We start from the raw sequence: 12158 nt of genomic DNA, 5'->3' as shown, positions 1-12158 counted from the left end.
GGTAGGCCCCTACTGAGAGAGCATGTTTGAAGCCCGGTAGGCCCCTACTGAGAGAGCATGTTTGAAGCCCAGTAGGCCCCTACTGAGAGAGCATGTTTGAAGCCCAGTAGGCCCCTACTGAGAGAGCATGTTTGAAGCCCGGTAGGCCCCTACTGAGAGAGCATGTTTGAAGCCCGGTAGTCCCCTACTGAGAGAGCATGTTTGAAGCCCGGTAGGTCCCTACTGAGAGAGCATGTTTGAAGCCCAGTAGGCCCCTACTGAGAGAGCATGTTTGAAGCCCGGTAGGCCCCTACTGAGAGAGCATGTTTGAAGCCCGGTAGGCCCCTACTGAGAGAGCATGTTTGAAGCCCAGTAGGCCCCTACTGAGAGAGCATGTTTGAAGCCCGGTAGGCCCCTACTGAGAGAGCATGTTTGAAGCCCGGTAGGCCCCTACTGAGAGAGCATGTTTGAAGCCCGGTAGGCCCCTACTGAGAGAGCATGTTTGAAGCCCGGTAGGCCCCTACTGAGAGAGCATGTTTGAAGCCCGGTAGGCCCCTACTGCGAGAGCATGTTTGAAGCCCGGTAGGCCCCTACTGAGAGAGCATGTTTGAAGCCCGGTAGGTCCCTACTGAGAGAGCATGTTTGAAGCCCGGTAGGCCCCTACTGAGAGAGCATGTTTGAAGCCCGGTAGGTCCCTACTGAGAGAGCATGTTTGAAGCCCGGTAGGCCCCTACTGAGAGAGCATGTTTGAAGCCCGGTAGGCCCCTACTGAGAGAGCATGTTTGAAGCCCAGTAGGCCCCTACTGAGAGAGCATGTTTGAAGCCCAGTAGGCCCCTACTGAGAGAGCATGTTTGAAGCCCGGTAGGCCCCTACTGAGAGAGCATGTTTGAAGCCCGGTAGGCCCCTACTGAGAGAGCATGTTTGAAGCCCAGTAGGCCCCTACTGAGAGAGCATGTTTGAAGCCCGGTAGGCCCCTACTGAGAGAGCATGTTTTCAAACAAAGTAGGGCCTAGTGGGCACCTCAGCCTGTGCCAAAACCCTGGTTTTATAACGGGTCATAATGCTTTCATAAATGCCTACTTCCCTGAAGTTCAATAAATAACCATAGAGATGAAAATCAAGACACAGAAATCTCGTAAAATAAGACCTAACTGATTCCCTTGAATGATTATTGAGCTAGATAGGAAGTACTTTGAATGCACCTTTGTGTATCTTCATACAGATCTAGATGTTTTACAGTTTTGAGTTCTTTTCACTCACATTTTAAAGAAATAAGTGTTTCCCTAATGCAAACTATGGCAGCAAGGCGATATCTATAATGAAGGACACTGAATCCTGCAGTTTAAAGACAGATAATAAGACAGAAGTAACAATGATTCAACCCTGACTTCATCTTACGGTCAACTCCACAGAAAGTGGGACATGACCCCCCAAAAATGTAAACAGCAATATATCATAATTTGAGGTTTTTATTGCATAGATGACACATTGAGGGAAAGAAATCAATAAGTTCAAATAAATTTAGCTTATTTTTGGGGGTAATACCACTATTTTAGAGATATATACTGTCAAATATTGGGTTGTTATCGCTCATAGAAAATAAACTTTTCTGATAAAAATATAAAATAATATCCATTAAATTAGAGTAAGGCACTGAGTTAGATAAATACAAAAATACAAACACAGCTATCACACACATTATTGTCTTTAAGGTGCATGCAAATATAATGACTGAGACTTAAAATACTTTACTTTACTGAAGGCACTAGTCGCCTTTGGTAATTGCCAAAGACCAGTTCTCTCAATGGTGTATCCAAACAAATGTAAAAAATATATTACAAATTGAAGATTTTGACTCAATTAGTCATTGAAGTTCCAAGAGAACAAAAGTGTATGCTTTTTCAGATTCCTAAAAAATAAATGGCTTCAGACCTGAAGTCTTTTATTATTGAGTCAGAAATTACCTCTTTCTCAAAAACTATGTTACTTCAGTTGGAGATATTTCTCACAATGTTATACACTAATAACAGTTCTCAATTGCTCGTTACCAAGTTGGTTTTTGTGCTAGCAATTATTATTATTTTGAGTTATTACCAATTGTGTCCAATGCTTTGAGGGGATACCGGTTCTACACCATTGGTCTGTGTTACAGTCAATCATGCAACTCTACAAATATTCAAGAAGTATAATTACCACTGACAGTTTCAGTTTAGGTCAGGCTAGTTTAGGTACTCTATTTGTAAGAAAATATAACATCAAACATCGTAGCAATTCCTATTTGTATATTATAAGCATTGAACATTATTTTCAGTCTTGATTTTCCAATAAGAGAAAAGACAAGTGGTTAAAGTCGTTTGAAAAGGAATACAAATTTATGAGTGAGTCGATGTCACCCGGTTTTGACTTGAGTCAAAGTAAATAAGGACGAGGTAGAGGATTCTGACTTGATGTAAAGTTACTCAAAGGTAAAATGCTGAAATGCTTCAAACCACTGACCACTTACAAACTATCAATCAAGTAAACTTTTAAATATTTGCAATGATGTATCATCCCTTTGACATTCCTGAATAAATAAACCTTTACAATTTATTTGACATCTTATTTTTGGGCGGAAAGCTACCTTTTTGAGACTTTCTTTTGTTTAGATTTGAGCTTTGCAGACTTGATTCTCATGTGTTTTGGATTCATTTTAGCTGCACTTGTACTGATTGGATCATCTGTAAGTGAGTGTCTCCTCTGAGAAGTAAAACTCTTTCCTGGTAGCATTGAATTGCGCCCTCGTGGCTTGGACCTTGAGCTCCCTGGGGCTGTCTTGGGTCTTGCTGGTTTGTCCCCACCGGCATCAGGTGTTGAAGATAGCTCTAGCCGAGCCATCTGATCTGAAACACTTCTGGCTTCTGATAATATTGACTTTGATTTACCAGACCGTTGTTTTGCACTACTAAAGGTTGCAAATGCTGATTTAGGACGACCTAGAATGACTGTGTTATTATTGATTGTTGACTTCCGGGATGAGGTCCTGCTATTACAACTCTTACATGATTTGGGTCGTGGTGGAGGAATGTTCACTTCCTCATCTCGTGGTTGCCTTATGTGTAGGTGATAACCAAACTCAGTACAAGAGCCCTGACAGTATTCTTGTTTACAATGGTGGCAACCTCCATTTGCTAGAGAGTCTTGTTTTGTTTCACAGGTACCTGAGCAGAGTGGCTGCAGACAGGCTGGGGAACAATTCTTACTCCGTCTGGGTTGGGCTAAAGCACTCTGTGCCCGCTCTGTAGGAACTGAAGCAACTGTGTTCCAACCCTTCCTGATCTGCATGGCTGACATTACTCTCTTGGGTGTAGCAACTCGTACACCTCTCTCTAATTCAGCACTGGCAATCTGCAGTCTCTCCATCTCAATTAACCGATCGATAAGTTGTGCCTCAATGCCATCAGGGACCGTCCTGACAGCATGTCTCCAGTCCTCTTTGAGTAAACTTAACTCCAACAAGTCAAAATAACAGTAGGGTTCGCTCAGTGGCTCAGGGTAAGGCTCTTGCTTCTTCTTCCCAGCACTGGAGCTGCGGTGTTGGAACCGACCCCGGATGTCATGAATGTCCATATCCTCTGCAGGAAGGTCAAAGTCTGGTGGTGGTCTTACCCTGTAATGACGTGGCATCTCACTCTCTTCATCATCTGTATCACTTTGATCTTCTCCAACTTCAAGGATTTCAGGCTTTGCTTCATTTGCAATGATATCAAAAGGACCGAGTTGAGATTGATCTAAGGTTCTCTGTTTCCCATCGCTGAGGGCACCAATCATTTTTGGAGTGAGTTGGTCAAACTCACTGGTAGCTCTACCGTAGAGAGCTGTGGTAGAATGGGGTCTTTGCGGAAGGCTGCTTTGTCTTTGATTTGATGTCAAGGAATGAGAGTGGGGTCGCCTGGAATTAAAAAGGGAGAAATGTAAAGTAAAAACTAGATTAGTAAGGTAAAGACATAACAGTATTATCATTTGAAAGTACACTTAGCATTTGTATGAAAGTCAGCATAATCAGAAGTAAGAAATCATATTAAAGCAAACAAAAAATATCGAAAAATATCGTGTTGTTCTTTTCTATACAAAGTAAATAAAATTCACTGATCACTCATGCTAAACACTTACAAAAAGAAGGTAAATATTACACGACAACATCTTTTTAATCCAAGATCAATTTTATACCAAATATAAATGTATTGTCAACATTTGTCTGCTACGACTAACAAACAACTACTAAACCCAAGCTTGACTGCTAAAAGCAGTTGTTATAATTTGTTTCTCTGATCAACTTTATATTTTCTGACAATTGTTTCTGCTAAAGTTCGGCCAACATGAATTCTCAGTAGGTGACCTGAAGAATAAGTAGCCGACATTTGGATTGAGTTTTGTAAGCTCCAAAGGACTAACCTCTCACAAATTGGAAGGCTAATTCCTGCGCAATTTAATTTTCATACCCTTTACAAAAGTGAGCACTGCTCACCCAAGCATGAATTATTTTCAGACTATTTGGTGTCAAATGAAAGTTGAGTCCATAAAGCTATCCATACATATAAACCCTTTCCCCAGAATCATATATTTTTTATCGGCAGCCATTTCAAATGTGTACAGTTTTTTATCTAAGTTGATTTGCAAATGAAATTAATATCTGACCTTCTGTTTGCCCTTTGAACTGATGTGCATTGAGGAGCCATGTTGTCTGTAGCTGGTTCCCTGCTAATACTAGGAGATTGATGGGGTAGGCTGGCAGCCAGCTGGGTAGCTCGTATCACTGGACTAACATTCCCATCCGTGTGATAACTCTGTGGATTCAAAAAAAGGAACAGAATGTCATACTATTAAATTTTGAAAAAGCACCCAAATCCTTTAAGGAATAATCAAGCATACATTCCTGAATGGTAACTCTCACGACAAAAGGCATTAATAGACAGGGTGGACCTACCTTGAATCCATTATTGTGGAACTTGCTTATTTGTGCATTCACCTCTTGGACCTGTTGCGAAAGCTTTCTGAATGTATCCTACAGATTCAAAAAATATCAGAAGAAAACAAATTATTCTAAAAGGCGTTTCATCAAAGCAAACAAATTGTATGTCAATTTGTGAAAAGGTTGTATTATATCTTACATGAAAATACTTCTTTTTTTCCTAAACATTGTATCTTGACACGTACACATGTTTTGTGTCGAATCAGGGGCATTTAAGCTAGTGAGTACAGTGCGTACTTTTGTTTAAGGAGATACAACATTTTTGCACAGAATCAATGAGTTGTTGCAACTGCACTGCTACCTGCCACAGCAGACAACAGTTACAACAATGCTGAACCTTTCTTTTTTTAATGATTTGGGGGGTTGAACAAAGAATTGACTAGAGTGGGATTCGAACCAACGATCTCCGGGTTCAACATGCCGGCACTTTCTTACTGAGCGATCTAGCCCTATGTTGGCGGTGTCCCTATTCTGTCAATATCTTTGTTCGCAGGTGCCAGTCAGAAGCCATACAACCGTTAACTACTGTGAAGCTAGGGATCACACCCAAATTCTTGTTGTCAAACTATAATCAGGACAAAATTATTGGGTTCATCCAGGGAATAAAGAAATAAGATCATTTTGGAGTTACTCACCTGGGTTATTTTGTACAGAGTTAAATCTGGAGAGAGAAAACAAAACACAAAAGGGAAAACATTCACTACAAATATTTGTGTACATTGCATGCACATCAACACAGATACTAGAAAAATCTATAAACACTAATAACGAAAAATTCAAACGTTTGTTCAGACAGCAGATAATGGACATTCAAAACCCTTCTGTGACATGTTTACTTTTTTTACATAATAGAAAAGAAAATTAGGTGAAATTTATATTGCGGCCTGACGTTTGGACCCTTGTTGAGTCTTTCTCAAAGGCTAAATGAGAAAACAACACACATAAACAGCTTTATACTGGTGTACCAGTAAACATGTATGTGTGTTGTGTTTTCATTTAGCCTTCGAGAAAGACTCTGCTAGGGTTGAAATGTCAGGCCAGTAACTTTTTATTTGCATTTATACAGTAGGTCCTTTTGGTTGGCAAGCAGTTTGCAACAGCTAATTCTATCTTCTGAATTTATATATATACATTTGTTTTCTTCCTGGAGTTGCCCATTTCTTACCCCTATTGACTTCTCTCTTAAAAAGGCTACAAAGAATGCCCCCCATGCATGCACATAAACAACACTGATTGTCAAATGCCAAAGCGCACCACCACAGATGGCAAACATGAAAACTCCTGCCCAGCATCCCTAGAATTAAAAACCACAAGTTCACTTGCTTTGCCAACCAGTGATGTCCAATACAATTTGCTTTTTTCTCAAAAAGAGCTACTTCCCTACCATTGCTATTGCTTCCACAGTCTTGCTGGTAATTCGTCCACGTTTTCCACTTGTAAGTTCCCTAGAGGAAATAAAGATATACACTTTGACAAGCATTTCCCTTAAACATAAATCTAAGCACTTGACATACCGGAAGCACACAGGAGGGTTCAACAAGTATGATTTAGTGTCTTATTTAGCCAGATACTAGCAATAAATCCCCAAAGTCTTGCGTGATGAAACAAAACTTTGACTGGATAGTCAGAATGTGGGCAGGTTGAAATCTCAATCACAGTTTATTAATTGCTTTTCTTCTCACAGTAGTTAGGTACCGGGACGGGAGTGATGGTTCTTGTGATGGAATGTTGCCTTTGTAACAAAGCAACATTAATTTGGCAGCACGTAAGCTGCGTTATCCTCGGGGAGCCCTGATTGTCAAGTACATTGCCAAATGCAAGGGGTCACAATGCATCACATGCCTTGAGTAGTAGACTTGTCAGGTACTATACATTACAGTAGTACATTTTTTAAATCTCTGTTCACCTGGCATCTACAGTCAATTTCCTACAAGCTCATGGCTCAATATACTGGTTGTTTTTTGATCCAACACAATTGAAACAAAAAGAGTAACTTTCTGCATTCTGAGGTATTTTCTGCCAGGGACACTACGCTATTGATAAAGTTTTACAACTTGTATAATTTATTATAAAACACAATTTAAAGTACTCTAAATATTAACAGCTGAATAAGTTTTGAGAAGTGCACCCTTTCTTCATAGCAAAAGTTACTGAAATCAAACACTGCAATCTTCAGTAAGATATTTTTCTAGTTCGCTGTGCAAAAATACAACATTTTGATCATATACAATGAATACTAACCTCATCTAGACCAGCATGCCTAGATGGAGTCAAAGCCATCTGTTGGGAGGCAACCCTGGGAGACTTCCGACCCTGTAAGGCCAATATGCTTTTACCATGACAACCCTGCTGCTCACTACTGCCGTACTTCTGTTGATGAATACAGCTGCTGCTGACGGAGCTGTTCTTAGTCCTTCTTGGAGAGCGTGCAGTCATTTTCCTGAATAAAAAAGACAGTACAATTGCATTGAAAGAAATCATCATTTTTTTTTAGATAAAACTATATCTTTGTCTACATATTGATAGATATTTCAAATTCTGTAAAAAATAGTTTTCAATTTGAAAACAAGTAAGACAACCTACATTTTCAAAACATAATAACCACAGCCCACAAAATGGAAAAGAGACATTTGATGTGGGAGGAAAATAATTTTAGAAACCAAAATTAGTGTAAAACGTTATTTGATAAAACAAGTTAGACTAGTATTATAACTGTCTTTACTGTGATGTAAAATAGAAAATAAAATAAAACTACTTGGAACTTTCTTGTTCACTGTTTGAGTATTTGACTTACCCCTGCAATCCCCTGTGATGTTGTTTGTTGGGATCTGGTGCTGGCCAACTCTGACTATACACACTACTGAGAAGATTCATGACTAATCACAGTATGTGGTGGTACATCATAGTTTACGTCTGTCTATCCTGTCTGTCTGTCTGTCTGTCTGTCTAGAAGAGAAAAAAAACCCTGATTTTTATAACTACCAACTTATTCAATTTGGTTTTAAAGCCAGTGGACACTTTCGGTAAACAGTATTGTCCAAGGCCCACACTTCGTGTATCCCAACTTATATATAAAATAACAAACCTGTAATAATTTAGACTCAATCGGTCGGGATCGGGAGAAAATAACAGGAAAACCCACCCTTGTTTCCACACGTTTCGCCGTGTCATGACATGTGTTTACTATAAATCCGTAATTCTCGATGTCGAGAATTGATAATTGTTTTAATGTTTTCTCAAAAAGTAAAGCATTTCATGGAATAATATTTCAAGAGAAGTCTTTTACCATTACCTTCTGTAAACCCTGTAAGTTATTTGTAAATCTGTGAACTTTTGTTGTCGTTTTGTTCCGAAAGTGTACATGTATATTTGCTTTAACTAAGGGAATAAAAGGGCAGCGACGACTTCTTACACAGTCGTTTAAAGCTGGCAGGGTCAAATTGCCATGTGATAAAGCGAACGGCAATGACCCTGCAAGGTTTTAAACGGATGTTTACAAACGAGTCACTACTCTTTTATTCCCATTCACAAATGCCCTTTTGTTAATTTTTTTTTTTTAAATACAATTACAGACACTTTCACTACAAGTGTTTGAATACAAGTGTTCTTTGAGACTCTGTGTATGACTCTTTAGCCAGCAGTTGTCTTCATTTTATTCAAAATATTTTTTTATTAAATTTTAAAAATGACCATGGTAACTTGCAAAAAAATAAAATAAAAATAAAAAGTGAGAATAATTACTGGATTTCAAATCTCATTTTTCCACCTTTTTTTATCTTTTCTAATATTTATAATAAAGTGTATAAATAAACAGTGATAATTGAATCAACAAGCTGATGATTGAATTTTAATATTAATAATAATATTGATATGAGGGTTAAAAAATAAAAATCTCCAAAAATATTAGAAAATGATATAAGCCACATGGCTCTTTAAGCCTCTGTGTTTTTTTCCAGAATGCTCAGCAAAATATTCAGTCACATGATTTGATCATCATGAATTGTGAATTGAAATAGTGTTATAATGAAACTTTTTCGGTGAGCAAATATTTTTATATGGCCTCGACATTATGACATATTTTTGTACCTTGTAGAAATGCCTAAAATACCAAACTTTTTGCATTTACAAGTGCAAATAACCAGTGGAGCCTTACGTGTTTCTAAGTTTTGGACAAGGGAGAGGAGACTCTTTGCTTGGCACATAAAACCACACAATTTTTATCTAGGGACTGTTTACTTCTAGAAACTATGAGGCTCCCCTGTGAGCTCACACTCACCACACTCACAGGGGAGCCTTATAAAGTTATAGTTTCTAGAAGTAGGGACTGTTTACATCGCGCACAGAGAGGTAAAAGATTTGCCACGATTTTAGGAACACCTCGAAAATAGGACCTCCTACATGTACCTACGATATATTAACATTTCCACATAAATCCAAGAATTGTGAAAGTAAAAGCTGGACAAGTTGTCGACGAGGGGGGTTGTCGACGACAAAGCCGGTCGGTCTTTTCAAGTTTCATTCAGTACCCGTCAATTCAGTTAAATTATTCAATCAAAACAAGAATCATATTTTAGGGGTGTCACTATTTACCGGAAAACACCAGAAAATACCGGAAAATACAGGAAAACTACCGGAAAACACCAGAAAACACCGGAAAACTACCGGAAAACTACCGGAAAACTACCGGAAAACACCAGAAAACACCGGAAAACTACCGAAAAACACCGGAAAACACCAGAAATTACCGGAAAATACCGGAAAACTACCGGGAAATACCGGAAAATACCTGAATAACAGCGCCGAAACACGACAGAGCAGCCAGCGGGCGTAGCTAAACACAGGAATACGTATACGAAGAACTGAGAAATAATTAAACTTATCACAGTCCTTCCTTTATCTGTCTCTATTTTCAGTGAAGTTTATAAAAAAACGTACAACTTTAATGTAAGAAGTTGCGTGGGCATTACTTTTTGTGTATAGAGAACGCTGGCTGCTCTGTCGTGTTTCGGCGCGGTTATTCAGGTATTTTCTGGTGTTTTTTTTGGTATTTTCCGGTAACTTCTGGTGTTTTCCGGTAGTTTTCTGGTGTTTTCCAGTATGTTCCAAGAAGTTCTGGTGTTTTCCAGTAGTTTTCTGGTGTTTTCCGGTATTTTCCGGTGTTTTCCGGTAGTTTTCCGGTAGTTTTCCGGTGTTTTCCGGTAGTTTTCCGGTGTTTTCCGGTGTTTTCTGGTATTTTCTGGTGTTTTCCGGTAAATAGTGACACCGATATTTTAGGGCCTATATTATGAATTGACAATTTGCACATGTTGATCACACTACTTACCTAGCCCACCTTGTTGAGCTGTTAATGGCTACGCTTTTAACATCGGTCTCATCCACTGATGTGGATAAATTCCTAAAGAACATCGGGGGGCTCTACATAAGCTTATCTAAGCTGTCTGCCCCAGTAACCAGAACCACCGTCTCCTCCCCAGTTGTGTGATGGCGTCCGTGGATTCAAGTAAGTTCAAGTAAGTTCTATAGAGATCAGTGGTCTCATCACCGTCGTGACAGTGATGAGACCGATGTTAAAAGCGGAGCCATTTAACAGCTCAACATACTCAACAAGGTGGGCCAACTACTTACCGTTCATGCCGTTACGCTTCATTCAATCAACTTTAAATCCCGCAAGAAAAAAACAGTCAACCTGTTTAAAATAGTACAGATTGAAGAAATTACCAATCACACAAAGTACTAACTAGTAATTTAAATTAGTTCATTGATCATCATTGTGCTCTTGATAAAATACCTACAAAAACGATGTCAAATTAATTGGTGTTCTTCGTTGCCTGGGCGCTAATTGGCATTAGTCTGGAGAACGAACGTGAAGTCAAGCACGCGAAGTAACCCTTGGGTCGGAAACTAGGTAGTAACAAGCGCCACCAAGTGCTGGAGGGGCATGCATCTCTCCTGCACCGCCGGTTGTCTGTATTGAGTGGGAGACTACGTTGTTGTTAGCCCAGTAACCGGGTAGACTTTATTCAAGTCCTGGGGCGGATTGCAATAAAACGGTCTTAGTCAGCGGTCTAAGACCAGTCAGTTATAGCCGGCTATCTGTCTTAGACGGTCTTAGCTTAGTCAGTCATTAAGCCTGTTGCAATAAGCCGGTCTGAGATAAGTCGGCGAAAAGTAATGCAATAGAACAATAATGTCCCATTTTACTTAGCACTTCTGCAGTCACTGGCGGTACGGCATTCTTCTTATTGCTTTGGTTTAAATCATTGGATATCAAATCTGTGAGTTGTATCAATTTTTACTCTTGGGAACATATGTTTACGATACACTGTATCATCATCAATGCCTCTCATGGGTGTAATCTATTTCTAAAATACAATCTCGTCGTAGAGCTCTTTGCATCAAATCATCTACAACTAACAAATGCAGCGCCATCTTAAAGAACCAAAACAAAGACCGATTATAGCCAGCTCAGAGCAGGCTTAAGATTTAAGACTGGCTGAAATTAAAGACCGCGCTATTGCAATCGGTCTATAATTAAAGACTGTCTAAGCACGTTTCAAGTTAGCCGGCTATAGCGCATAGACTGGTTTAAGACCACATGGTGCAATCCGCCCCTGTTCTCGTGCGAGAGGTCTCGAAGCATGCCAATGGAGCATGCCCGCATCACAAAAAGTCTGACCCAAATGGGGGAGGGTTACACTAAAACTTTAGTATATAAAATATGCCAACAACCCTTGAAAATTCATTAAAAGGTGAAAATAAATAAACTACTGGTACAATAGTACTTTCACTTTTTCAGTAAAAGAAAGTTCAATTCCAACGAACCCTATTCAAAAAACGTGTTCTTATCTTGCGGCAATGCCCCCGTTTACCCCATCCTTTCTGGGTAGGACACATTTCAGTTTACGGCGCCATTAGACACTCGACACTTTTGGTAATTGTCAAAGACCAGTCTTCTCGCTTGGTGTATCTCAACATATGCATAAAATAACAAACCTGTGAAAATTTGAGCTCAATCGGTCGCCGAAGTTGCGAGATAATAATGAAAGAAAAATCACCCTTGTCACACGAAGTTGTTTGCTTTCAGATGCTTGATTTCGGTCCATCAATTCTAAATCTGAGGTCTCAGACTCAAATCAATGGAAAATTACTTCTTTCTCAAAAACTATGTCT

At 39.4% G+C, this 12158-nt stretch overlaps 1 protein-coding gene across 8 annotated transcripts; it reads right to left on the bottom strand.

Moving 5' to 3' along the window:
• Nucleotides 1–2018: 2018 nt before the first annotated feature.
• On the bottom strand, nt 2019–10913 carry LOC117288874. 8 transcript variants are annotated; one of them, XM_033769733.1, is made up of 9 exons: nt 10781–10913; nt 10614–10674; nt 7783–7934; nt 7230–7428; nt 6373–6433; nt 5624–5649; nt 4944–5021; nt 4655–4803; nt 2019–3908 (listed from the first exon to the last, which is right to left on the bottom strand). In XM_033769733.1, the coding sequence occupies exons 3-9, from the start codon at nt 7860–7862 to the stop codon at nt 2597–2599; spliced, it is 1905 nt and encodes a 634-aa protein (XP_033625624.1). In that variant the 5' UTR covers nt 7863–7934; nt 10614–10674; nt 10781–10913; the 3' UTR covers nt 2019–2596. The 8 variants fall into 8 exon arrangements, with proteins under 8 accessions (XP_033625624.1, XP_033625627.1, XP_033625628.1 ...); XM_033769736.1 differs by having other exon boundaries at nt 10777–10815; XM_033769737.1 differs by lacking the exon at nt 10614–10674.
• Nucleotides 10914–12158: the final 1245 nt, after the last annotated feature.

The sequence above is a fragment of the Asterias rubens genome, chromosome 4 (assembly GCF_902459465.1).
Source record: "Asterias rubens chromosome 4, eAstRub1.3, whole genome shotgun sequence".
Taxonomy (NCBI): Eukaryota; Metazoa; Echinodermata; class Asteroidea; order Forcipulatida; family Asteriidae; genus Asterias; species Asterias rubens.
This window is presented reverse-complemented; position numbering and strand designations above follow the sequence as displayed.

Bases quoted from the DNA above. Each gene is read 5' to 3' on its own strand.
- LOC117288874 (XM_033769733.1), bottom strand. From the start codon at position 7,862: ATGAATCTTCTCAGTAGTGTGTATAGTCAGAGTTGGCCAGCACCAGAT. The intron at 7,429-7,782 runs GTAAGTCAAATA...TTTTTTATTCAG, and splicing joins CATCACAGGGGATTGCAGGG to GAAAATGACTGCACGCTCTC. The intron at 3,909-4,654 runs GTCAGATATTAA...TTTTAATTCCAG, and splicing joins GTTCAAAGGGCAAACAGAAG to GCGACCCCACTCTCATTCCT.